The 24,748-nt window shown below is 29.8% G+C and overlaps 7 protein-coding genes across 21 annotated transcripts in view; 3 read left to right on the top strand and 4 right to left on the bottom strand.

Moving 5' to 3' along the window:
* Nucleotides 1–3,044, bottom strand: part of LOC126853162 (glutamine synthetase 2 cytoplasmic) — a 29,337-nt gene extending 26,293 nt beyond the window's left edge. The window contains exon 1 of the mRNA XM_050598692.1: nt 3,021–3,044. The gene's annotated coding sequence lies outside the window, so the exon portion shown is untranslated. The remainder of the gene's footprint in view (nt 1–3,020) is intronic.
* Nucleotides 3,045–4,229: 1,185 nt separating this feature from the next.
* Nucleotides 4,230–7,784, bottom strand: LOC126853179 (putative peptidyl-prolyl cis-trans isomerase dodo). The gene is made up of 3 exons (XM_050598723.1): nt 7,639–7,784; nt 6,699–6,911; nt 4,230–6,604 (listed from the first exon to the last, which is right to left on the bottom strand). Exons 1-3 carry the CDS (start codon nt 7,691–7,693, stop codon nt 6,384–6,386), a joined length of 489 nt encoding a protein of 162 aa, XP_050454680.1. The 5' UTR covers nt 7,694–7,784; the 3' UTR covers nt 4,230–6,383.
* A 133-nt stretch (nt 7,785–7,917) lies between these two features.
* Nucleotides 7,918–10,801, top strand: LOC126853167 (presenilins-associated rhomboid-like protein, mitochondrial). Of its 2 annotated transcripts, none has more exons than XM_050598707.1 (8): nt 7,918–8,058; nt 8,696–8,879; nt 9,181–9,282; nt 9,360–9,525; nt 9,633–9,853; nt 9,952–10,053; nt 10,192–10,289; nt 10,510–10,797. In XM_050598707.1, exons 1-8 carry the CDS (start codon nt 8,012–8,014, stop codon nt 10,598–10,600), a joined length of 1,011 nt encoding a protein of 336 aa, XP_050454664.1. In that variant the 5' UTR covers nt 7,918–8,011; the 3' UTR covers nt 10,601–10,797. The 2 variants fall into 2 exon arrangements, with proteins under 2 accessions (XP_050454664.1, XP_050454665.1); XM_050598708.1 differs by lacking the exon at nt 7,918–8,058 and adding an exon at nt 8,096–8,305 and having other exon boundaries at nt 10,510–10,801.
* Nucleotides 10,802–10,940: 139 nt separating this feature from the next.
* On the bottom strand, nt 10,941–12,785 carry LOC126853168 (S-formylglutathione hydrolase). 2 transcript variants are annotated; one of them, XM_050598709.1, is made up of 5 exons: nt 12,660–12,785; nt 12,134–12,204; nt 11,639–12,016; nt 11,350–11,575; nt 10,941–11,162 (listed from the first exon to the last, which is right to left on the bottom strand). In XM_050598709.1, exons 1-5 carry the CDS (start codon nt 12,768–12,770, stop codon nt 10,980–10,982), a joined length of 969 nt encoding a protein of 322 aa, XP_050454666.1. In that variant the 5' UTR covers nt 12,771–12,785; the 3' UTR covers nt 10,941–10,979. The 2 variants fall into 2 exon arrangements, with proteins under 2 accessions (XP_050454666.1, XP_050454668.1); XM_050598711.1 differs by lacking the exon at nt 12,660–12,785 and adding an exon at nt 12,314–12,369 and having other exon boundaries at nt 10,945–11,162.
* A 162-nt stretch (nt 12,786–12,947) lies between these two features.
* LOC126853150 (coiled-coil domain-containing protein 39) lies at nt 12,948–24,460 on the bottom strand. 5 transcript variants are annotated; one of them, XM_050598661.1, is made up of 12 exons: nt 24,202–24,460; nt 17,533–17,615; nt 16,560–16,985; nt 16,241–16,462; nt 15,961–16,152; nt 15,583–15,798; nt 15,067–15,450; nt 14,658–14,912; nt 14,015–14,497; nt 13,707–13,919; nt 13,359–13,641; nt 12,949–13,149 (listed from the first exon to the last, which is right to left on the bottom strand). In XM_050598661.1, the coding sequence occupies exons 3-12, from the start codon at nt 16,914–16,916 to the stop codon at nt 13,037–13,039; spliced, it is 2,718 nt and encodes a 905-aa protein (XP_050454618.1). In that variant the 5' UTR covers nt 16,917–16,985; nt 17,533–17,615; nt 24,202–24,460; the 3' UTR covers nt 12,949–13,036. The 5 variants fall into 5 exon arrangements, with proteins under 5 accessions (XP_050454617.1, XP_050454618.1, XP_050454619.1 ...); XM_050598660.1 differs by lacking the exon at nt 24,202–24,460 and having other exon boundaries at nt 12,948–13,146; nt 17,533–17,814; XM_050598662.1 differs by lacking the exon at nt 17,533–17,615.
* LOC126853160 (28S ribosomal protein S5, mitochondrial) lies at nt 17,904–19,956 on the top strand. The gene is made up of 6 exons (XM_050598684.1): nt 17,904–18,054; nt 18,184–18,279; nt 18,371–18,718; nt 18,854–19,084; nt 19,159–19,358; nt 19,509–19,956. Exons 1-6 carry the CDS (start codon nt 17,982–17,984, stop codon nt 19,893–19,895), a joined length of 1,335 nt encoding a protein of 444 aa, XP_050454641.1. The 5' UTR covers nt 17,904–17,981; the 3' UTR covers nt 19,896–19,956.
* On the top strand, nt 20,227–24,013 carry LOC126853165 (cyclin N-terminal domain-containing protein 1-like). Of its 9 annotated transcripts, none has more exons than XM_050598701.1 (8): nt 20,230–20,693; nt 20,868–20,986; nt 21,557–22,101; nt 22,301–22,336; nt 22,707–22,802; nt 22,922–23,190; nt 23,278–23,517; nt 23,602–24,013. In XM_050598701.1, the coding sequence occupies exons 3-8, from the start codon at nt 22,098–22,100 to the stop codon at nt 23,902–23,904; spliced, it is 948 nt and encodes a 315-aa protein (XP_050454658.1). In that variant the 5' UTR covers nt 20,230–20,693; nt 20,868–20,986; nt 21,557–22,097; the 3' UTR covers nt 23,905–24,013. The 9 variants fall into 9 exon arrangements, with proteins under 9 accessions (XP_050454654.1, XP_050454655.1, XP_050454658.1 ...); XM_050598699.1 differs by having other exon boundaries at nt 20,605–20,693; nt 20,829–20,986; XM_050598704.1 differs by having other exon boundaries at nt 20,231–20,986; nt 21,557–21,737.
* Nucleotides 24,461–24,748: the final 288 nt, after the last annotated feature.

The raw sequence follows: 24,748 nt of genomic DNA, 5'->3' as shown, positions 1-24,748 counted from the left end.
AAAAAAACTACTTATATAATCAGAGAAGAAATTTATATTCGTAATTTTATTAATAATAATAATAAATTTCAAAAAAGCATATTAATCTCTCTCTCACCAAGTCGTGAAATACTTTATATGCATCGTGAGATATTAAATCGTATAAAACCTCAATCGCATAACCGCAAATGTAATTCTGTATTCTCCAAGGAGAACTGGCTTCGCATATCAATATTACAGCCCGTTTAAAATTCCGTATTGAAAAAAATACTTAAACAAGAGAAAAGCGGGTTTTTTTATATTGTTCGCAACAAATGCACTTGGTCATGTAATTGTGTCTTTTCAAAAGAAAAACTATAACAAAAAACGAGTGAGATCATTCGTAAAGAAACACATCCAATCAAATTTATGCTGAAGAAAAACTAACTCTAGTTTCATTTAAAATATCTTTAACTGAAAAAATGATTTTCAAAACAGTCCATATAAAAAAAGGTGATATGGATCGTGAAATATAATAGAAGAACAGAAACAGAGATAGGAGAGGAAAAAGGAAAGAGAGAGAGAGAGAGAGAGAGAGAGAGAGAGAGAGAGAAAGATCGATTCATTGGAGTTCTCTACGAGATCATTTTCATCATTGCGTGCTACAAATTTCTACAAGTTCAGATGTCGTGACTAATTTATGATAACTCGTAGTAGTTCGAACGAAAAATTATGGAGTTTGCGCAACCGCTCTTGATCACTAATGATCTCTCGTCAGGGTCGCACGGAGACACGCATCCTAATGCGGAGATGCACGCACGCGAGTGATATGAGCGCAACGAAATTGCGCTCTTACTGTTCGGTCGCCGATCGAATGTTTGTATTACATTGTTGAATTCTACTCAAATGACAGTTATTTTCAACACGAATATATTTTATTTATTCGTGCATTGTCAAAATGTTATGTAACTAAAGGAATCATCAAATAGTCGCGCATTCTTTCTATTTCAAAGTATCGTCAATATTCCGTCATTTCGTCCCAGATGCAATCGAAAAAAATTTGAGAAGAATTTCTCCTCGAATAATATTCTATATATGTCATACATTTGTACTCGCGCAAAAATGAAAAAAAAAAAAAAGAAAAAAAAGAAAAAAAAATTTAATAAATAAATATTTCACAATCGGAATATTTCTATCGATATATTATAAACTAAGGGATATAAATTAGAATCGCATGAAAGTGTGGGAGGAAAGGGGGGGAGGGGGAGGGTTAAGCAAGAGATAATTGTTTAAGCTATAATTGCTAAAAAGAAGTCATCGCTATTTAGTTGATTATGCGATCATTCATCGTCTCACGTGACTCGATTTGTCTCTCTTTAGATATACGAACCTCTTTAAGGTCACGCATATATCGAATTAACTGTTAATGGGCGCGCTGTACGCATCGCGCATTAACCAGGTCGCCCCATAGTCGGAGGAAATCCGCCATTCAGGGGCCCCTCAGCTGGGAACACTGCGCGAAACCTGCTCCAAATTATTATGTAATCGCTCATATCAATACACACTCTTGAGCGATCTGGGGACGCGATTGGCATAATGCGCGGTAATACGTCACGTTGGCAATTCCCCGTAATGATGGTGTATCAATCATCGACCCTTTCAAAAAGGCATATTATTTTGAAAGTTTGAAAGTAAAATTGACTATTTTTGTATGACATTGCAACAAAAAGTAGTAAACTAGAGTATATATTATTTTTTAAAATCTCTCTACATATTTTTTGAAAATAAAAAAATATTAAAAAAATAATATAAAGCGACTTTAATCTTTTATAAAAATAATAATTTATATTAATAAATTTTAATTTGATAAAATATGCACTGCACTAAAATATGAACTTCATTCATACAACATTATTCTATCATGCCTGCGTTAGACTCACTCGAGTAATCAACGTATTGCGTATTATTCTCGATCGGGTTAACGTGGTCATCTTAACCCTTTCGCGTCTAATGACTATTTTATAGATTAATCAACAGACTACGTGTATAAAAGACTGTTGGAAAATATTTCAAGCTTATTAAGAGCAGCTATAAAATATCGAAAAATCGAAGAAGAACGTTATATATATACGTGCAAAAAAGATATCTCAAAGTTTTATAAACCTAATAAATATATTTAAAAATATAAAGAAAGGCAAACAATTTATGGAATGAACGCGATCATTATACTTAAACGTATAAAGCTAGATTAATAATTCAAAGATCATTCATGTCTTTCAATATTTTTATCAAAAAACGGATTTACTCATCCAAGCAGTAGTTCTATTACCGCCAATTTTATTATTATTATTTTAATTGCCGTTAATCAAGATCTTTGCTCAAATCTTGTAAAAAATTTCCTGATTTTCTAAATCTTTTTGTACAAAATTTTGAATAAAATTATACACTTTGTACAAAAATAGATACACTTTAAAATAAATTTCTTTATTGCTTTTCAAAAAGTTTTCTATTCATATTATCAAAAAGAAAAAAAAGCTATTTAAATTTCAAATTTTTAATTCAAAAATGTACTTAAGAGAATGACTCACAAGATAAGCATTTTTCATTTTTTATCACCAAGAATTACAACTATTACGAGATTGTGTGATTACATACTCAATATTTTGCTGAGACATTAATAAATATAAACAGAGATATAATTTACAATTTTAAACACAATATTCACTATCTTCATAAATATATTTTAAAAGCTATTTAGATTATCTGTTTTAATAATTAAAATATAGAGCATATGATTAAAGTACATTTTTGTTTTTATTGATTTAATATCGTTTTAGGATGAATTTAGAATTTAGATGCGATATATGACATTGCAATGTCACTATCAAAATGCATACGCGGATGTGATCGTATCACTGTACTGATTATTAATTTGACTAATCGCTTGCAATATAAAAAAGCAAAATTGTTAAAAAGTTGAGTCAATTTTCAAAAAAATTCTTAGAATCTCAATAAAGAGATTTCATGAAATTTATTAATTGTTCAAGGTAAAAAGGAAATACCTGAGAATTCCAGACTTTCCAGGTTTTTCCAGGAAGCGGACACATCCTGTTAATGCAAATGTGCTGGTCTGGACGGAATGTGCAGTTAAATGCGAAAAAACGCGGCTTGTTATACAAGCACGCGCGACAATTTAATACTCCACGTGACATTTCGCTCGACACTCTTGATACGCGTTTATTTTTCACGGGATAAAAAAAGGTAAACAATGCGGAAGAAGACGCGAGACGAAACTACGCGTGGGCAAATACATAACGGACATAATTGCGCTGCGCTTTAGTCGATATTGCCAACATTTATTTTTCACGAAAGAAGCGCATACAACTTCGTTCCGATTAGAATTGCGCGCGGAATTTTCAATATTTTAATTCAACTTTTAAATTGAAAACTAATCTTGCATACGACATTTCAATATAGTAAAAAATGAAAAATCGCTTGATAACCAACATCTCATGATAATCAAACAATACTTTTGATCGTTTTTTTCTGATAAAAAATAAAATATATACGAGAAGCAATAAAATTACAGCGCTAAATATAGTGATTAAGAAATATCAAATTAAAGTTCTACATATATGACAAAAGTAAATAGGTAAAATACTTTTTTCCTCTTTTATCAAACTATTTAAAATTGTTTAAAGTCATAAAAAACGGTTTGAAAAAACCGCAAAAAAAATTTCATTAGTTTAACATACTTATTTATATAATCGAAAATATTTGAAAATTGTATAAAATTTTAATCTTATTTTTTCCTAAAACAGATTCTCTTTTAAAAAATATAAATTCTTTTATAATAATTTACTATAAATTTATTATATTAAAATAATTATATGTAAAATATATATATATATATATATATATATATATATATATATATATAAATTTCATATAATTATTTATATAATTATTATATGAATGAATTTACATAATGAGAATACAATTGTGACATCTTTTTATAATTTTGAAAAGTAAAAAAAAATTGTCTTGAAAAAAGTAAATATACGACATACATATATATTTTTCAATGTTATTTAATGTATTTCGTGTTCTCATCGATAGAAGCAAACTGACAAATACATAGTGATTAATGAAATATACAATGTATCTTTAAATAGTATTTTAAATAGTATTTTTGAAGAGATCTTTTTCTCATCACTTAAATTACAATTCATACAATAAAATCATATAATTAGTTATTAATTAATCATTAATAATAGTAATTAATGTATATGATTATACACATATCCGAAGATTACAAATTGTTAAATTCAGCATCATATGTGCTTTAAATGATAGTTTAATTAACATCAACGGTAACATTTATTTCCTACAAGTAAATGATTTGACCGAAGATAACTAGTCATGAGTCATTAAAGTAGCTGCACACGTTTATGTGATAATATTGCATATGGTTTTACAAGTCTTTTTAATCTTTTCGCATTTTGTATATATTTCTATGATATTCTGCATTAACACTCGAGAAATCAAAGCAACATTAAATTTTCGCTAACTAATTTCAAAAGAATGATGTTTTGTCACATTCAAGTAATTTATAAAATACTAAATATATATCAATCTTTTAAGATTCCATAATACCACATGTACTTAGAAATATTCAATTTTATCTAGACAAATATCTTACTATAAATCAAAAGAAAAGTAAAAGAGAGAGAGAGACAAAACAAACCATTCAAATGAATCTAGCTATCATGTATTGATATCTATCATGTAAAGTTATTAGCAAATATCTCAAAGTTACACTTAAAATTTTGTAAAGCTTAAAATATATACGTTATCCCTTTGCTACATATACATTTAAGCATAAATCATCTTGTGTATGGAATCCTAATAGTAAATTCACGTATAATACATTAATTTATGTAACATAGCTAAAAATGATACTCTGAAATTGCCCCAATTGTACTTGTCTCATATATCATAAAACTTGTTTCATAACATAACGTTGTAAAAAGTTGTACATATATATATTTATTTCCAAAACTAATCATCTTCAAAAATTTCTGTCTTTCAGGATGTGGACAGATAAAACATCTCTATATATTTTCTTTTCTTTTTAATTTATTCTTTATGCACACAATTTGTTGATTTATTGAAAGAAATAGATTTTTTATTACTTGTCTATTTGTCATCCTCGAATTGAAAATGGTATTTTTTGGAAATAAAGATTTATATATCTTTTTTTCAGTCGTCCGTGATTTTTTTTCTCAACATTGTGTTATTGTATTAATATCGAATTAAAAATAAATCAAGATTTATGATTCTATTAACATGGGGCAATAGAAATGCTTGTTGAAATGTTGAAGTACATATCATACTGCATCAAATGCATCGAATATTACATAAGAATAGAAGATTATAATAAAAAAAAAATTAAAAAAGCATATTTATTATATTTCAAAATTGAAACATGCAAAACATTTTATTAAAATATTTAAGGTATTGTGTACACTTTGGATTACTATCAATGTATTTAAAAATTTACATAAAGATAAACTTTACTATTAATATTTGATTAATAAAGTGTATTTTCTCTGAATAAATGCAATGTAATTTTAGTTAAACTTAATTATAATTGATTCAATTGTCATTAATTTAAATTGCAAATAAATAAAATACAATAAAAGAGTGAAACTTTACCATAAATATGATTAAAAGTTGGCCAATCAATAATATATAATCAATATTACAATACAATAGTTTTGTTGCTAAAAGTAAACTGCCATGACAATCTTTAATATTTCATTGTTATTAATTTTCATTGTTATACTAATAACGATTATATAAAGTTATTAGACAATAATTAATTGTGCAGTCCAAGTTTTAACTTTCATCAAGCTGGAAGATACATTTAACATTAAACAATCCCTACATCCTGAGATAAGATAATAATAATGGATTTCTCCAAAGCATATTCAAATATTATATTTCTCCTAATGTTAATAGTTGTCAATATTAATATCCCAGCGCCTATCAATGATATTGTGATGCATGTACTCTCATACTTAAAATATTAATGACGCCTCAAAGTTTCTTTGATTACACCGTTAATTAACTATTATCCTATTGCAAAACAGAAAATTATCAACAAAAGAGAAAAATATAAGAATAATTTTACATTTAAATCTAGTTTAAAAAATCAAGTCTAAAAAAATGCTTGGTTTGAAATGTCAAATTCTGATTTAAATAAGATATATACCGCAACGATCAATGTATGATGTTGGGAGAACACCTATTGGTATGAATTTACAATTGTTAACATTAGACAAAGAGAAAGAGAGAAAGAGAAAGATAAGAGAGAGAAATTTCTCACAAGTTTTCGGCAATTTATTTTGAGCTCTGCTGGCTTATGCAGTCCGCTGGATGATGTGAATTCCGCTATCTGTGTGCACAGGCGAAGACAACTCGCCTACCTTCAGCGTGAATGCCGCTTGCTCAAAAGGCTTCTGCATTGTGCCCCGACTGAAGGGCCCAAGGTCACCGCCACGCTTCGCCGAACTGCAATCGCTGTACTTGGAAGCGAGTTCGGCAAACGTTGCTTTACCGGATACGATTTGTTCTCTATAAGCTGTCAACAACATATTGTCTATGTAACATCACATAGTAAAAGAAATATTCTATTTACAAACAAAATGTAATAAAGAATAATTATAAAAGATTACATTTAACAAGTTCAAGAGCTTCTTCTTTTGACCTAGTAATATTCTCTTCTCGCCAGGAGGAAGGCCGTCGAGAGCCTGAATGTTTTACAAGTAGATGAGAGCATTGCACTTCTTCCGGACCATCTGCTTTGCCATTACCAGATGGATCCGCAGGTTTATCTGGCCTATCCCATTGACTCTCCTTAGTATAAATATTTAAATAATAATGTTGACCTGCAATTATAATACAGATTCCTGTAAAAAAATTGACTGAAAGATTATGATAACAATATGTTATATTTATTTAAGACATCTAAATCTATGTTTTCTCTTCATTGCTTCATTGCACTTTATATTTGTATGAATAAAAACTTGAATATTTTAAACTGAGTAAACATTAGATTATCAATAATATACAACCATTGAAAATAAAATTATATATGACAATTTGACAAAATATATTTTTAGATCTAATTAAGTTCATTTTATAACAATTGTATCATTCCCATTGAGAATACTTGTCTCTACATAGTATGTTCATATTTAAATAACAGTTTGCATAGATTTGATAAAAGTTTATGTGAGAAACAAGCCTCAAGAAGATCCCTGTTAAATATTCCATAAGCCAAAATTTCCGACAGATCAATAAATAACTTTCGTAAAGCAAATTCTTCGTTTTTTTAATAGATATTTGTGTGACGCGAAGTCTCGATGAAAAAGAAGCTCGAGGAAACGGGTCTTCGGCATAGCATCCGATCGTTTCTCGTCCTCAAAAGTTCATCTATACGAAGTATAAAAGTGACGAGAAAATTCGGCGGAATCTCGAAGAGAGTCTTGCCTTCGGATTGATCGTATCAGCGAAAAAATGCCGGCGAATGAACGGGACGCGTGATCTTGCCGGTGACGAAATTCAGCAACGACGAGTTGCAAAAATCGTGATCCTGATTTCGAGATAACGTACCGGTCGATCTGCTGAGACGTTTCTCCCAACCTGCTGGTAGCTCCTCGTCCGCCATTGCAGTGTCCGGGGGGGTATTTTCGAGATAATTTCGACGTTCTCGTTCACGTCAAACGCCGCGGATCGTCTCCATTGCGCCGAGATTCGTGTCAGTCGAGTCACCAGTCTCGCCAACCTCCCCGAGAATAATCGCTTTTTCGACGTGACGTGAAATCTCGAATGGGTTAACGTCACGTCTGATCGCTCGCGATCGTTCCGTCTCTAGCACGAGAGATTATCCGGCGTGTCTCGTGCAGCTAAATTTCTCTCACTTTACGCATGTACAGGCGTATGGAATCTTCGCGAATTCTACAGACGTGCGATAAATTTCGGTAGCATGACAACTAGGACACTTTTACACTTGGGCGACACGGCGAACAGATGGTGCGAAAGATTTCCACACCTCTCTCTTTCTCTTTAGTATATGACATCATACTACTTTTGCCTTCTTTGCACTTTTCTTTGTAAACATTCTATTTCATAAATTTCTCTTTTTTCTTAAATATAATAATTTATAATTTTCTGTATTCCTTGCTGTAAAATTATGTTAGAAACTTTTCATTATTTTTTAATATTAATCATTTCATAGCATTATATTCTTATATCTATTAATATACAGGATGTCTTATAGGTAGAATACAGATTATTATTACTGTATTATTTGACAAGAAATATTTTTTTTTTTTTTTTGGCAAGATTTCGAGAAATCTCATTTTTTATGTTAATATAATACTATTTGCTGTTTTTTCATTCTTTGTATAAAAATTTATAAATTTGTATAAATTAATAAAAATCTATATATAAAACACATTGTATAAGATGATTTTTAATTGTATATCTAAAAAAATATTTCAATACTGATTTAGAATAACATAAATTATTCAATTTTCTTATAATTGTAATAAATTATAAAAATACTAAAAATGCTTATCTTCCACTGTAATATGCATAACAGCATGATCTATAAACATCTAAAATATGTGCATAAAATCCAAACATATTAATGTATTTATAATTGCAGTTTCTTTGCGACGGTACAATACTGTAAGCCCAAATTGCAAACATCACAATATAGGCAAATAAGAAATCTGAGGAGATCACAGATTTCTCTTAAGCAGCCAGAGTCCCCTTTTCTAAATGTTCACATCGAAACTGGAACTATACAACCTGCGAGATTGTGGAAACATCTCGGTTTCACCATCATGGTAAATAAATAATTTACAAAGCTATTCATAAAGACTTTCTTTATGATCAAAGAATATATTTTATAGTTCAAACAACACATCTATTCCATTTATATGTTAAAAGAAAAAAAAGAGTTAAAAAGTATAGTAGTGAAGAAATACTATTCTTTTATCATATTCTTCAAATGTTGTCAATAATGTTAGAAATAGAATTTGGTTGTTGCTAATGTCTGTGATAAGATCTCTTATTTTTTCTCTAATTTTTTTAAAGACTTTGAAATCAATTATTTTTTAATATTTGGCAATATTTGTATTTCATCAGTTTAGCAGTGCCTCTATGGTTGGTGCTGCAATTTGGGAATATGAACGTATCAGAAGCCAGACATATAAAATAATCCAACGTTACAGACAGTTTCGAACTAATGTACGTATTAGTTAAAGAAATATTTAGTAGATGATGTTTTGCATGTTTTATTGTACATACAATAATATATTGGTTAGCGAACAGGATGGAGGGGCGAAATGGAGATATGGTGGAGAAACTTGACAGAAGGACAGAAAATGTTTGTGCCTATATGTTTTATAAATACAGTCATATTCTTAGCTTGGCGAGTGCCAGCATTGCAGAAGTCGATGGTGCGTTATTTTTGTGCCAATCCTGCCTCCAGTAAGTGATATTATCATCTCAAGTACTTGATACAAAAGCTTACAATATTGGTTTTTTTCTTTTTCGAATTAGTATAAATATTAATTGTAATAATTCTTATACATAAGGTGCAGCATGCTGGCCTATGGTACTTTCCACCTTTTCACATTATTCCATATTTCATCTGGCTGCAAATATGTATGTATTACATAGCTTCAGCACGATAGCTGTGTCAGCATTGGGAAAAGAGCAATTTTTAGCTGTCTATTTATCGAGTGGAGTGATAGCCAGTTTTGCTAGTCATGTGTACAAAACAATATTTGGTGTGCCAGGCCTTTCTTTGGGAGCGGTAAGCAGCTTTACTTAAAAAAAAAAGATAAGCTTTATATTTTCTTTTAAATAAGTTTTATCTTTCTTTATCTTTCAACAATTTGTTTTCTATTTCAGTCAGGAGCAATTATGGGCATTCTTGGATTTATCTGTACACAATATCCTGACATTCAACTTAGTATCATTTTTCTTCCTATGTTCACATTTACAGCTGGTATGGTATGTATCTCCATTTTTTATATTGAAATTTGGATATAACTTTGATTACATAAATGTAAAAATAGTATTATTTTTATATATCTTGGTATTATATATTTTTTGTAATTGTTTTATATTTTTGCAACATTTTTCATGTAGGCAATCAAAGGAATAATGGCTATGGATGTTGTTGGTTGCATCTTAGGATGGAAATATTTTGATCACGCTGCACATTTAGGTGGTGCATTATTCGGAATGTAAGTTCAATCATATAACAAGACTTAAGTTATAATATATGTGTATCATTATTATATATTTTGATATATTTCTCTTCCAAAAAAGAAAAAAAATAAAAGGTATTGTGCAAATGCTCATTATAAATTTATATAATGCTACATAATTTTTCTAATAAAAATTTTCATTTTTATCAAATAGTATAAATCGCACTATAATTTCTTTTTTTTTTTTTTATTATAGATTCTGGCAAGCTTGGGGCAATGCTAATATCTGGCAAAAGCGGGAACCACTTCTCACCCTTTGGCATGGGTTGCGAGAATCTCGTAAATGATATTTTCCCTATTCTAGATTTTTATTTATATTATATTCTATTCACAAATTGCAAAGTTTCTATTATGTTGCAAGAACAAATTTGCGAAAAATGTAGATATGCATTATATATTTTTATTATTTATATATCGTTTTTACATGATGAAATATAACTTTATTATTTTTCAAAAAAGCAATAAGCTATAGAAATTATATCAAAATAATCATTCATGCAATTTTTATATAAAAATGCAAGTTCTTTTCTTGGAGAAAATTTAGTATTATTTTAATTTACAATAATTTTAAATCTCTTGTAAAAAATATAATATAGATAATATAATATAGATAATTATTTTAAAAATCCAATAGAATAATAATATAGAATATTTAATATAGAACACTTAACTTTTAAGATATTTTATATGATGCTTGAAATGATCTTCGATAAATGTAGCTATAAAATAATAGCTATGATCATAACCATCCTGAAATCTGAGAACTAATGCTATCCCATTATCTTTGGCAGCATTTAATAAATTCTCTGGCAACAGTTGACCTTGTTTCAGAAACTGATCCTCGTTGCCCTATAAACATTCAAACTTTTATTATAAAATACAAAATACAAACTTTTCTTATGAAGCATGAGTAATTATCAATTAAAAGTTTGAAGAAAAATCCTAGAAATATCAATTAAATACTACGAACGTAAAAGACTACGAACATAAGATATAAATTAAAATGAAATATAAATATATAATTTTAAAATTAAACCTGATCGATTAAAATGTCCAAAGGTGGACCATCATATATTTTTGCTAGTTCTGTAGCATCCCATTCTTTCCATGCAATATTGTCTTCTGGCTCTCCCAGATATCCTGAGAAAGCTTTCTTTCCCCATGGACATAAAATTGGATTACTTATAGGTGCGAAAGCTGAGACTGTTTTATACTGTCCAGGGTTTTTAAAAGCGCATATTAAAGCACCATGTCCACCCATACTAAAACAAAAAAAAAAAGAATATTTTTAAAATATTCTTGCAAAAAATTACTATTTTTCATACCTATGGCCCATTATAGACTGTCTATCTGGTAAAATTGGAAATTCTTTATTGATCAAAGCTGGTAGTTCTTTGGTAACATAACTGTACATCCTATAATTTTTGTTCCATGGTTCACGTGTTGCATCCACATAAAATCCTGCACCAGTGCCAAAGTCATAACTAGCATCCTCTCCAGGAATATTCAATCCTCTTGGACTTGTATCAGGTATAACAAGAAGCACACCATAACTCGCAGCATATTTCTGAGCTCCAGCTTTTTCACTAAAATTAGCCTCGGTACAAGTAAGACCAGATAACCAATAGATAACTGGTACAGGACTTTCTTCAGCCTGGGGTGGTAGATAGACAGCGAATTTCATCTTGCATCCTAATTGCACACTGTTGAATAATTATAATCGTCTATTTTATTGAGTACAAAGTATTTTGCAGAAATAAATTTAATTGTTACAATTAATATTAATAAATTATATCTTTTGCATAAGTCATATATTTTACCTGTTGTGCGAATACACTTTCTGCCATCCTCCAAAAATTTTATTACTTTGCACTTGCGTTAACTCAGACATCTGAAAATTATTATTAAAATCTCAATAAACAATGCTCTTGAATGTTGTGAAATGACACAAATATTTTATTTTTTAAATTAAAATTTCGATGAATTGTAAAAATGTTTACATTTAAATTTAAGGACATTGAGAGTAAAAGATAAGATTAAGGTTAGATTAGGTTAGATTAACCAATAAGTAAAGGTTATACGTGAAGGTTAACCGATAAGTTGTCAAATGTGAATATTTTGTTATAAATACAAATAAATGTATAATCGTGTGTATCTCTCTTTACATAATATTTAATCTTTACAAAAATTAAAGAACAATTTTTTTAAAATTTTGTGCGCATATATATTTGAAACAACTTTTGTTTAAAACTATTTCCATAAATAAAAGGAATAAGATGATAAAAATGTAAAATTTTTATCTTTTTCTTACAAGTATTTTCGAATTTTGTTTAAAACTTTACGTACTTTATATCCGAAATATGCGGATGATGCTTGTAGCTTCGACTGAATTTCGGCTCGCAATTTCGCGCGCGCGATAGAACAAGAAATATAAAATATTTTTAACATAAAAAACATGATACTTTAAACTTTGATCTTTCAGATTTTTATGTGCAGTACATATGCATTTATATGTATGTACTATACATATTTAGTATAGATAATACAATTTACTTGAGTAAATAAACTTACTGATATGATAATTATATAATGTTTTTTTTTTAAATAATCATAAAGTGATATCAAAATAAAAATTCTTAAAAGCTTTTTTTTAATATATGAAAAATAGCATGGATTAATTCTTCCATTATACAATCTTATTTATTATATTAACAGAATCATTATCACAATTTTTTTCCTAATTGTTGCTTCTCTTGTATGCTAGAGGATCGTTTTGACATAATTTTTGCAGGATACAATTCACACTTTGTATTCTTTCTTGAGATGTTATTTGCTGCTGAAATAAAATACAAATTATAAAAATTAGTAATTACCAAGATATCAAAAAACGAGATATTTGAAAAAATTAATTATTTAAAATATTTAATATTTGCTTTATCTCGATCAAAGTATCTGATAATATAAAAATTTAAACATAAATCTGTGATGCAAAGATATTTAAATAATATTCTAATATAAATATAATGATATTTTTAATACGCGTACATTTCTCAAATTGTGGTTCTATCTTAACTACACTGCCGATGCTCTCTCTCGATACACTCGTACGGCTCGTACTCTTTGAAAGCTGATCTAACGAGCCTACAGAACTTCCATATGGACTCATGGACGATCTGATTGACGAAGGAAAGCTTGGCAGCTCGATATTTTTAGCCATCAGTAATTTTTTAACATACGCTTCAGCTTCTACATGACGAATCGTGAATTCTGCAATGTCTTGCAGAACTAGCGCGTTCTGTTCTTGAAGTTCGCGCAAATCCACCTCTCTCTGAAAAGCGTTTCGAGACGTCAAAGAATGCAATTCATCATCAGCACATTTTCTGCAGCCTTTACCTGCTGTAAAAGTATGATGTCGTCTTTGTTAAGAATATATAAGTTTTGTATATCCTTTTGCGCTTTACGAAGACTCTTATCGGCCCTGGATATCTTCTCTCCCTGTTCTACTGTTTGTTTCTCAATATTTGATAAATAATGTTGCTTATTTTCCTTCTCTTCTTTCAGTCTCTCAATGTCATCGAGTAATTGACTATAATCATTCTGTGCTGTCTATCCAATACAATTGGTATTAATCCTATATTGTTTCTTAATAATTAGGGAAAAAAGTTTCTATTTATATATAAGTACACAATAGTACAAAATACCTGTAATTTATCGGACAATTGTTGCAGTTGTGTTTGCTTTTGGTGTAATTTTTGCCGTGCATCACGCATTTGCTCGTCGAGTGTCTTCTGTTCTATCCATTCCGGTGCGTCCTGGTCGACCGCCGAGATATTGTCTTTATACTTATCATTACACACGTTTACGACACGTAATGTGTTCTCCATACTACGTATCTCCTGCTCAGTTCGTCCGATGGCTTCGTCCAGTTTGTCACCTCGCTCTCGCAACAAATATCGCTCTTGGGCGCTTTGTATTTTCAGATATGCCGTGGTCATTGGCAACCCTTCCGGAGTGGCACCGAACATAGCAACACTACTATCATATCGCACTTGTAACTGCCGTATTCTGCTTTTTCTTTCAGTGATAGCAGCCCGCAGTTCCGAGCATTCGTTGTTAGCAACTCTCTTTTGCACGATGAGCGCCTCTTTCTGCGCTGCGATTTCCGCCGCGCGCTCCTTAAGTGCCTGTAAGCAAAAATGGAAGTGTCATTTATAACTTAATTTCGCTATTGGAACGAGTACAACTGATTCAAATTAAATGAAATTTCTGTTTTTAGACTAATATTCTCTTCTAATCATATAAATTAATTTTAATAGAACGATAAATTTAGGAAATGAAACTTACCGCTTCGAGATGAAGACGATACTTTTCTAAATCGTAAACTTTATCGGTCACATTCAACGTCATTCGCTCGAGCTGTGATACTCGAAGACGCATTATATTTTCCTCCACCTGTCTTTCCTCGTTCCGAGATTGCGCAGTCTTTATTCGCTTCTCACCTCCGTCCAAGAGCAACAGCAGATCCTGCTTCTTGCTCCGCAAGCGTTCGACTTCGTCGTTCTCGTTTGATAAACAAATGGATAGTTTTTTCATGTCATGCTGAAGAGAAAAACAAACATTCTCTTTGATTAAATTTTATTCAAATAAATTTTCTTTAAGTTTTGATATAATTTGACTGTACTTTTTTTTATAAATTAATTTTAAATTTATTTTTATCGTATGCCAAAAACTTAAAAAAAGAAATAGATTTTACCTCTAAACTAGCGAGTTGGTTTTGCAGCAATTTAGACGTGGCTGTTCTCTCGTCCAGTACAACTTGCAGCTCCTCAATTTTCCTCTGCTTCCTTTCGGCTTCGCTCTTGTCGCGTTCATACCCTCTGATTCGCTCGAGTTTTATCTCGCCCTTTTGCAGATTAAATTCCACTCGATAGAGATCTTCCTTTTTCTCATTTAGTAGTTTCTTCTCTTTCGCTAGCAATCCGGCAAACAGATCGATTTTCTTGTTTTCGCCCTGAATTTGTGCCTGAATCGTCTTTCTTTCATTTTCCAATTCTCCAATTTTCTTTGTTGTACGTAAAATTGCGACTTGCAGCCGATTCAATTCCTTGACAATCACGGATTTCCGTTTCTCATCATGCTAAAAATAAATTATATCAAGTTATTATTTTTTCCAAGACTGCTTGCATCACCATATTAAAATCGATTCTCCTTCTTTTGATTTGACATCAATCTCTTTACATATTATGTAAAGCTTTACATATGTACATACTTCTATCATCTTTTCCAAGCGTTTTGTTCTCTCTTCAACGTTTAACTTTTGACTCTCTATTTCCTCTAAAGTCGATATTAGATCATCGATCCGTTTTTTGCAATTGTCTACTTTTATAGATTTGTTCTCGATTTCAATCTTTTTACGTTTCACATTAGCTCGGACTTGTTGTATACGACGTCCCAAATCCCCCAATAATTTTTTTTGAATATAAACCTGTCTCGATAATTAGCGACAGTCATTGTCAAGTTATAAGGATAAATCAAAATAATGAAAAATAATGAACAATTTAAATTAACATACAATAATTTAATAAAACTAAATTTATAATTTTATGAAAAATATGATATATATAAATCTTCTGTGTGACTTTCACACCTCAATGGCATAAATATCAATCGCCTCTGTGATTTTACGCTGTTTCTCTCGGTTCGCGAAAAGTTCCTTCTCCGATTGTTTAATCAGCTCCTCCAACTGTTTATTATTTATAATTTGATCTTTTAAAAACTTCTCTATTTCTTCGAGATTATTCTTTTTCTCTCTATCGATTTCTCGTAATGTTTCAATTTCCTACAATTTGTATATATTTGATTTTATATATATATATGTATATTCTATGCAGAAAAAATTTTATTTGGAAAAAATCGATCGTGTATACTTTTAGACTATTTTGTATATCATTATCCCTTTGTCGCAGAACGTTAACGCTTTGCGTCCATTGATTTATCATCTGCCTGCGCTCTTTTAACGCTTCCATATACAATTTTGTTGTCCGATCCAGAACAATCTCCATCTCTTGTACTTCGTCAAAGGCTTTAACAATAGCTTGGCGATAAGTTTCAAGCTCTTCGCTAAGTTTCTGCCGGTTTTGCTCCAATTCCTAAGAATAAAATTATCTCTTATATATATATTTGACACCTTTAGAGATAAATATATATTTTATTTATAAACATATATTTTAAGTGTCTTTGTATTACCTTGTACTTTTGTGCATCGTGCTTCATATAACTCTCTATCAGTTGATTATCCTCTTCCTTCTGTGTGAGCATCTCCTCACACTTGCGTAAATTATCTTCGTCGAAATGAACTGTTTGTTTTGCCTTAACTAGCTTGTTTGTAATTTTTAACAATTCTTTTTCTATGCTTGATACTCTGCGATTCACATCCGCCCATTCTTTTTCAAATTGGCGCACTTCTTGACGTAGTAACGATTCCTTGTTGCCACTGAGTCGATATAGATGATCCTCTGTCTCCATCTGAGCCAAATGTTCTGCAAGCAACTTCTGATTGAAATCGCGCCGCATGGCTACATCACAGGCATATTTTTTCATCATCTTTAGCCGTTCCTCAAGACTCTCCAGCTTCTCATTTAAAGAAATCTTGTATTTAGTCTTTCTAGCAACCTGTAGCAAACGATACAAATGTCTAAGATATAGTTTCACACTGCAGTTTATATAACTTTTTTTCAATTAAGCTTATAATTAAATTAAATTTAATTTATTACTGTGCATAATGTAATTATTTTCTGTATTGTTTTATATTTATATAATTAAATGTCATAATAAATAACATTCTCTGGAACATTAATAGACAATTATTCTTCAGTCTATAAACATTTCTATAATAAATTCAAGATTACTTAATTATAATAAATATCTTTTATTTATAAATATCTCTTCCGCTTTAAATATCTAAAAAATTTTTTATTTATATTTAATAATTTTATAAATTACAATTATTTTTAAATAAAATCTTTGTTAACAGAAACTGATTTATTATTATTTCATAATCGTCTTTAACTTTTTCCGAACAACTGAGATTTTCTATTCAAAGAAATAAAAAAAAGAACAATTAAATTTATTTATATTTGTTTATTTTATTATTAATATGGTTTAAATAAATCAAAGGAAATTATAAGATTTCTTGAGATTTTTTTGTTATTATCTTTACCTCTTCCTCAAGATGTTTATTCTCTTCATTAGCTACAGGAATTCGGAAGCCATCCTGCCATCCCAGTTGGCTCAGGATTACATCTATATTTCCCGTCGCCATGTGTCAAAATATTATATTGTCTTATTTCGCTAATTATTCGTATTAATTTATAACAATATCATATAACAATATGCCACATTTGATGCAATCCACGACGCAGCGACGCGGCGATGTTTGTATTTTGTCACTATGGTAACCGACAAGCTAGCCAATATGGAATGCCAAATTTACTAGAGTATTAATCTCTTCTAGAGATCTTCAAGAAAAAATGCGTTCAAAAATCGTGCTCATGGGGTAGAATAGAATTAAATCGACCAATCAGAACAATCTTTGCTTTTTTTACAATTCCAATTCCAAAATATGTTTCTTGTTTCTTGGAGCTTGGAGTAGAGTCAGCAAACGTGAAAATGGCTTGTCGTATGATACATATTTGTAAAGTTGTGAATAATTCGATAAAAAATGCTCAATCTGTAAGCAATGGTAAGGCAAAAACGAAATAAAATATATCACTGTTTATAAATCATTTTATAATTTACATATGTACTTAAAGTTAATTTATCTCAATTTAATTTATACATTAACTTTAACAAAATTATGAAACTTTTTCAGGTATATGTAATTTATTGTCTGTCAGTCACTCACATTTGTTAAAAACACACGTTCCTTTATTAAATAATGCGAGAAATTCTACGTTTTTTGTAAATAGTAAGTAAAACTTTTATGAATTTAACATTTTGACAGTAGTTTACTCTCATAGTAAAAAATAGTTTGTATCTCATCATGCTTCCTTTTGCAGAATCTGGAGATGAATTGTGGAAGGGTGTGACAACTGTTAGTAATGCGGGAAGACGCAGAGGTAGAGCAAAAGGATTAGTAAGAAAAAGAGATCTAAACAGAGGACAGATTATTGGTGTAGGAAAAATTCCAATACAATTTCCTGGCCTAAATGCTCCTGTGTTTAGAGGAAAAGAATTAATTCAACAGCAGAAGTTACCCATAGATCCTGAAAGAGAAGAGAAACTTACAAAATTTCGGCAGAGTCAGACTGGATCAAAGCGAGTAAAATTATCCCCATTGGAACGAGGATGGACGAGTGCCGGAATGGGTGGCAGAAAGATTGGACCACCCGATCCTATTGGAGAAGGTTAATATTTATGCTATAATTGAATTATTCATGGTTAAATCACAAAATCATGTAACATAATATATTTAAATTCTTTTTTTTTTTAGTTTTAATAATATTAGAGAGTCTTAAATAACTAATATCTTCGTCCTGCAGATAATTTTGAAGGTTTCGAAACCTGGATTTTGGAATGCAAAATGATAACTTGTATGACTGGCAATTTAGGGCGTAAAAGCAGAGCCAGTGCATTTGTAGTAACAGGAAATGGAAATGGACTAGCTGGATTTGCAATATCAAAAACATCTACAGCCAAAGCAGCCTTAAAAACAGCTAAGAATAGAGCAGGTCAAAGACTAATGTATATTCCTAGATATAAAGAACACACTGGTAAGGAAATAACTTGAATACTATATAACATAAAACTCTTATTCCTTTTTTTAATATCACTTTGTATTTTTCAGTGTTACATGATTTTTTTACACAGTTTGGGAGTACAAAGATATTTGTAAATAAAAAGCATGAAGGATATGGACTTATTTGTCATCGTGCATTAAAAGCATGTTGTGAGGCAATTGGCATAAAGAATATATATGCTAAAGTAGAAGGAGCTAAGAATGTAAAACATTTGATAAAAGCATTCTTTATTGGTTTATTGCAACAGGTATGTATATAAAATATCTTACAAAATACTAAATTATATATTTTTTTTAAATCCTAATCTTATAACCGATTATGATATAAATTATATTTTAAAATATTGCAATATCCCATAAAATCAATCAATTTCGAAATAATATGGAAATATTTGCAGAAATCATATCAACAACTAGCGGATGAAAAACGGTTGCATTTGGTCGAGTTTAATCCAGAAAATGGTAATTATCCAGTAATACTCGCTTCACCATCTAAAATTAGAAAACCAGAAGAAATCCCGTCCCATGAGACTCTCGATTTTACTCAATATGTAATGGGCAACAGAGTGGTATTGAAAAAGAAGAAACTTCCGCCATTCTTTACTAAACTTCCTTTTTATAAAACATCATTGGTAAAACAAGAACGAGTTAGACACGCTGATAAAACGAGAATACAATTATTAGCAAAATATGGAGCACAGCATAGTTTTTTGACAGAAAAATATCCAGAGGCGCGACCACGTCGTAAGCAGAAACCAAGCGAAAATGATGAAACAGTAGAATAAAGAAATAATTGTTATGATTTTATGAATGTTTTGAAATAAAAACTTTGTGTTTAAAATATTACATTGGAAATTATAGAATTAAATATATATGAGAGATCCTAAAATTTTTATCCTTTTTTTTTTCCTAAAGATTCTTTAGATAAGATCCGAATCCCTTTTTTTATAATTATATTGAGACATTTGTAGTTTGAATATTTGATATTGTATATTTCTCTTAACTTTCATTTTTCATATGTGGATTACGACCTCTTTTTAAACATTATATCAATCTATAAAAAATATTTAAATGCAATGATAATAAATAAAAATATTTCAATGATAAAATAATATGTTTTGAAAAAAGTGACAATATATTACTATTGAATTTTAATTATTATACGTAATAGATGTTTATATATTTAATGATTAAAGCATACAAAGCTCGGAAAAAATATTATAATATTAAAAGCTTGAATTTCATAAAGATTTTTTCTGTGCTAGAAAAAAAAATACCGTTGCCTCAACTAATTCTTGAAATAATGCATCCTTTCTATCGGCTATGGCCGGATTTTGAAATCGATAAAATCGATTGTGTATCTATGAAACGAAGTGAAAAGTACAAAAGTGAACAGATTTACTAGATTTTAACAAATAAAATCGCAGATATTCTAGTGAATTTCCTCACTTCTGTAATTTTCATATCGTTGATACACAATCAACCCCCCCCTGGCCTGCAACTAATGCAACTGCAAACTGCAAGACCAAGTTTGGTATGTGAAGGCGGTAAAATAGGCGATCTGACTGCACCGGACGAAAAACGTAATCCGTAACTTTGTTTTTTCTATATAAACGCAGTTTTCTTTTCTGGATAGTTCAGTCAGTTTTCGATGCTCGTTGATCAATGAACGATTGGCCACGTGTTATGAAATATTAACTCGCGAGATCTGATTTCAGAAATTATTTCTTCTCCTTCCATCACGTTTTTGTTAGCAGCGTTTGGAGAATCTTCTGACTTCAAGAACATCTGCACAACAAAACTCAGTGGCTAGAATTGGATTCAACAATCGCCGATTATAATCAATTTATCTTTCAACTACCACCTATTTCTTCAGGTTCATGTATATACACGTACATTTCTATCAATATGACAAATTTGTTCATATTAAAATGAAGATATGCTGCGCATTTTATATAAAAAATGAATATTATATTCTTTTTTCTAATGTGATATATAATATATTCGTAATTAAATATTCATATAGTTCACGAGATATTCAAAGTTAGGAATCATAATTTTTATTAGTCAACACAGATACATATATATATATATATATTATTGAAATTTTTCAATAAATATAGCAAATCTCTCGCGCAGTTTGGGACTCTGAATAATATAAACGCGAGATTAATTTCCAAATTATCCACGTACAGTGATGCCAGAAAATAATAGAATAAAGACACGAGCAACATGCAAGTGTACAGAACGTTTTGCGCGTCCTCGCCACTGCGATTGCATGCTGCTCGCGTCTTTATTCTATCACTTTCTGACGTCACTACATTTATTGTACTCGCACGTATTGAGATTTCAAGATTCGCCATTACAGAGTTTCAATATATATATATTTTGTAAATAATTCTAGCATTTGAATAAAAATTGTAATCTATCATTGCAAATTTTACAGATCAAGAAATGCTTCGTGCATTTCAAAAATATGCATAACAGCATTCACTACGCCATTTTTGTGTAATAGAAAACTATTGTTCACCGCATAGAAACGTTGGCGTGAGTGAAACGCAACGATATCCTTTTCCTTGGTTTTCTTTCGCCCTTTGAATTGTGCAATGAGAAACTAGGGAGCAATGGTGAACAAATTTAAACCATAGACATATACGGATATAGATGTAGGACGCGTTCCGTTTCATGTGGAAATAGTTCACGTGACATATATTATAGATCCAGGCGATCTACGCGCTCAATGCATGAAACGGAACGCAGCCATAAATATAAATATAGATTTATATGTCTATAGTTTAAACTTTATTATTGAATAGTTTGCAGGATAACAACATTAAAATTAAAAAATTTCTATTAGATTATATACAATGATTATGTTATTAAAAATTTGGTGTCATCCTGCAAATTAATCAACGATTAAGTTTAAATCATGTTGATAGAAATGGGCATTAGTTAGATTAATAATATGTAAAACAAATCTGCTTGTAATGAGTATGTAATGAGAATGATAAAAAATAGCGTGGTAACATTATAGATCAAAAATTCATTCAAAGAAATTTTAAATTCACTTTTTTTAAACTTTACATTTTATATTAGTTATATATGTTATATACAATAATAGCATATTTATTTTTTAAATATATATAAAGAAATTGCTGCACATGTATAATTAAACATCATTTTCATATAGGAGTTAAAATTATGAACGCCGATTCCGCTTACATTGGTAATTATTTATTCCTTTGGCATTTATTCCTTACAATAGGAAGAACATTCTATTTATATAAAATTCTATATATTATATATATTATATATATTTTTTTATACACATACACATATATATCAAGAGAATATAAGATATGTATTAAATTTTATATCTTATATGAATATATATATATATATATATATATATATATATATATATATATATATATATTTTTATATAAAATTATGGAAATCAGAAAATACTTAAAATGTCTTTATTCTATAAGAAAATATGAAAGAAAACAAATAATTGGAAAATATTTTGCATGTGCTTATAGAAAATTATTTAATATTTGTTCCATTTAATCATATGAATGTTGTTTTATTTTCAGAGCCTTTTCTCTATGACTGGGTGAACCATCTTCAGGAAATTATGGAAGAGCGTAAGCAAGAGATAATTAATAGAGAACAATTCATGCCATGTGAAGGTAAAAAGAAAAATAAAAAGTATTATATAAAAAAATGTTAGAAAAATGTTATATGATGATCATGGGATATTCAAGTAACAATGTTATTATGCTACAATATTAATTATTTTAAATTATAGCAATTACAGAAATCGTTGTCAAAGCTGCTACTCACATAGCGGAATGTCTAGAAGTGGATCATCACGTAAAATATATGGCCCTTGAGTTGTTTGACAAATTTATAAACGAACTTTATTGCGATTGTTATAATAGGAGAAAGAATGATTCTGACGAATGGTTCCAAGATTATAGAAAGAGAAGTTCTACTCATTCACCGTTCTATCTTCTGTCGTGTTTTCAAGTGGCAAGTAAAGTAAACTCTCATCCCAACATTTTAAAAATATCACAGGTAAGGCAATACTTTTTTTCCATCTAAAATATAATATATAGTAAATTTTATTACATTAAATCACATTCTACTTTTGCATTTTATTAGGTTCTTGAGCTTGTACAAGTATTTGTCAAAAATTATGAATACACACGAGATATGGTAACCTCTATGGAAATTGAAGTCCTCAAGAAAGCAGGATTTAGAATGCCCCTCTATACACCAGTATATTGCATTGAAATTCTTCTCGCTGCATTAAAAATTCATTTTGAAAGCGAAAAAACGACAGAAAATAGAGAAAAATTATATGATACTTCGATGCTGTTATTAGATTTAGCTTATATGCAGGTTTGTAAGATTTTTTTATCTAATTCTTCTATTTCTTTCATTTTGCAATTTTTAAATATATTTTGTTTAAAATTCTATTTTTAGCACGAAAAATTGTATCAGCTTTTTCAATCATATTTCGTATGCAGAAGTACTCAAATGAGTATAGAAAAAAAGGACCAGGAACTAAGAATATTGAAATCAAATGCATTTTTACTAAGCGCAGCAATAGTGTTGTGCACAGGTTACATTTTATATCCACATTCAACGTTGAACAATACTAGATTGAGAATTGTATCAAACTTAGCAAAATTAGTAAATGCAACGGAAACTGAAATTATAATTATGGCAAATGCATTGTATCAATTGGTGCAATATCATATAAGTAATTCAAATACAGATATATAAAAATATGTATGTGTACATAATACATATGTAAATACAAGTGTATTATATCAATATTTTGTAAGTATATAAGTTAATAATACATATATGAAATTGAGCAATTTAGAAAATATATTTTAACTTTTTCATTAACTCAAAAACTCTATACACGCACAACTCCAAGATATGTATATAAGCCAACTGCCTACAAGGGAAATCTGCAATTATTGACTGTAGAAACGTCGATGAGAGATTCGCGCATTTACAAAAGATATTGAAACGCTCGCTCATCCCCTCACGCACAGAAGATACCTATCTCACCTTTCTATCGATTCGAGTTCGGTTGATAATCTGTGACGGAGAAGGGAAGTATCATTGACCCCGATGGTTAGGTTCCTTTCTTTTCTTGGTCGCTCCCATTTCGCTCCTTTCACGTACACTACTATACATCACACGCTCGCCTTTCATAGGACGCACGCTTCTCGTTCATTCATCGTACGAATATACGCTACTACACGAGCAAAACTACTATCTGTCCTGCCGAAACGGACGCTCTTTTTATATCAGGCTATTATTCACGTCTGATTTACTACGCTACTATAAGAAAATTGCTATTGTGATAAGCGGCGGCCAGGGCTGGATGTTGAATACAAAATCACTCACTTCCTGAATAGCATTAGAATGATCAATATCATAATTATATTAATAATTAATATAATATTAAAGATAATTCATCATAAAAAAGACAATTAATTCTTATATTTTCGATACATACTGAATTCTAATGTTTCCTCTTATTTAGATTTTTTCTTCTACACATATGAGTATGACTTTGATTTTAAAATATAAAGTATAAATGATATAAAAT

Source organism: Cataglyphis hispanica, chromosome 11, assembly GCF_021464435.1.
Source record: "Cataglyphis hispanica isolate Lineage 1 chromosome 11, ULB_Chis1_1.0, whole genome shotgun sequence".
Lineage (NCBI taxonomy): Eukaryota > Metazoa > Arthropoda > Insecta > Hymenoptera > Formicidae > Cataglyphis > Cataglyphis hispanica.
The sequence above is the reverse complement of the archived record's forward strand: the minus strand, read 5'-3'. Positions and strand labels throughout refer to the sequence as shown.

What these genes read in the sequence shown, in the direction of transcription:
- LOC126853179 (XM_050598723.1), bottom strand. Translation starts at nt 7,693, where the DNA reads ATGGCGGACGAGGAGCTACCAGCAGGTTGGGAGAAACGTCTCAGCAGA. An exon ending in ACGTCTCAGCAGATCGACCG is followed by an intron (nt 6,912 to 7,638) that starts GTACGTTATCTC and finishes TTATAATTGCAG; the next exon opens with GTCAACATTATTATTTAAAT. An exon ending in AGCTCTTGAACTTGTTAAAT is followed by an intron (nt 6,605 to 6,698) that starts GTAATCTTTTAT and finishes TGTTGTTGACAG; the next exon opens with CTTATAGAGAACAAATCGTA.
- LOC126853167 (XM_050598707.1), top strand. Translation starts at nt 8,012, where the DNA reads ATGACAACTAGGACACTTTTACACTTGGGCGACACGGCGAACAGATG. An exon ending in CAGGCCTTTCTTTGGGAGCG is followed by an intron (nt 9,854 to 9,951) that starts GTAAGCAGCTTT and finishes TTTCTATTTCAG; the next exon opens with TCAGGAGCAATTATGGGCAT. An exon ending in GGTGGTGCATTATTCGGAAT is followed by an intron (nt 10,290 to 10,509) that starts GTAAGTTCAATC and finishes TTTTTATTATAG; the next exon opens with ATTCTGGCAAGCTTGGGGCA.
- LOC126853168 (XM_050598709.1), bottom strand. Translation starts at nt 12,770, where the DNA reads ATGTTTTTTATGTTAAAAATATTTTATATTTCTTGTTCTATCGCGCGC. An exon ending in CCGCATATTTCGGATATAAA is followed by an intron (nt 12,205 to 12,659) that starts GTACGTAAAGTT and finishes AATAATTTTCAG; the next exon opens with ATGTCTGAGTTAACGCAAGT. An exon ending in TGGACATTTTAATCGATCAG is followed by an intron (nt 11,163 to 11,349) that starts GTTTAATTTTAA and finishes GAATGTTTATAG; the next exon opens with GGCAACGAGGATCAGTTTCT.
- LOC126853150 (XM_050598659.1), bottom strand. Translation starts at nt 17,634, where the DNA reads ATGGCGACGGGAAATATAGATGTAATCCTGAGCCAACTGGGATGGCAG. An exon ending in GCTTGGAAAAGATGATAGAA is followed by an intron (nt 15,451 to 15,582) that starts GTATGTACATAT and finishes ATTTATTTTTAG; the next exon opens with CATGATGAGAAACGGAAATC. An exon ending in ATCGTCTTCATCTCGAAGCG is followed by an intron (nt 14,498 to 14,657) that starts GTAAGTTTCATT and finishes TTTTGCTTACAG; the next exon opens with GCACTTAAGGAGCGCGCGGC.
- LOC126853160 (XM_050598684.1), top strand. Translation starts at nt 17,982, where the DNA reads ATGGCTTGTCGTATGATACATATTTGTAAAGTTGTGAATAATTCGATA. An exon ending in TAGATATAAAGAACACACTG is followed by an intron (nt 19,085 to 19,158) that starts GTAAGGAAATAA and finishes TGTATTTTTCAG; the next exon opens with TGTTACATGATTTTTTTACA. An exon ending in TTATTGGTTTATTGCAACAG is followed by an intron (nt 19,359 to 19,508) that starts GTATGTATATAA and finishes AAATATTTGCAG; the next exon opens with AAATCATATCAACAACTAGC.
- LOC126853165 (XM_050598697.1), top strand. Translation starts at nt 20,615, where the DNA reads ATGCAACTGCAAACTGCAAGACCAAGTTTGGTATGTGAAGGCGGTAAA. An exon ending in CGCCGATTCCGCTTACATTG is followed by an intron (nt 22,337 to 22,706) that starts GTAATTATTTAT and finishes TTTTATTTTCAG; the next exon opens with AGCCTTTTCTCTATGACTGG. An exon ending in ACATTTTAAAAATATCACAG is followed by an intron (nt 23,191 to 23,277) that starts GTAAGGCAATAC and finishes GCATTTTATTAG; the next exon opens with GTTCTTGAGCTTGTACAAGT.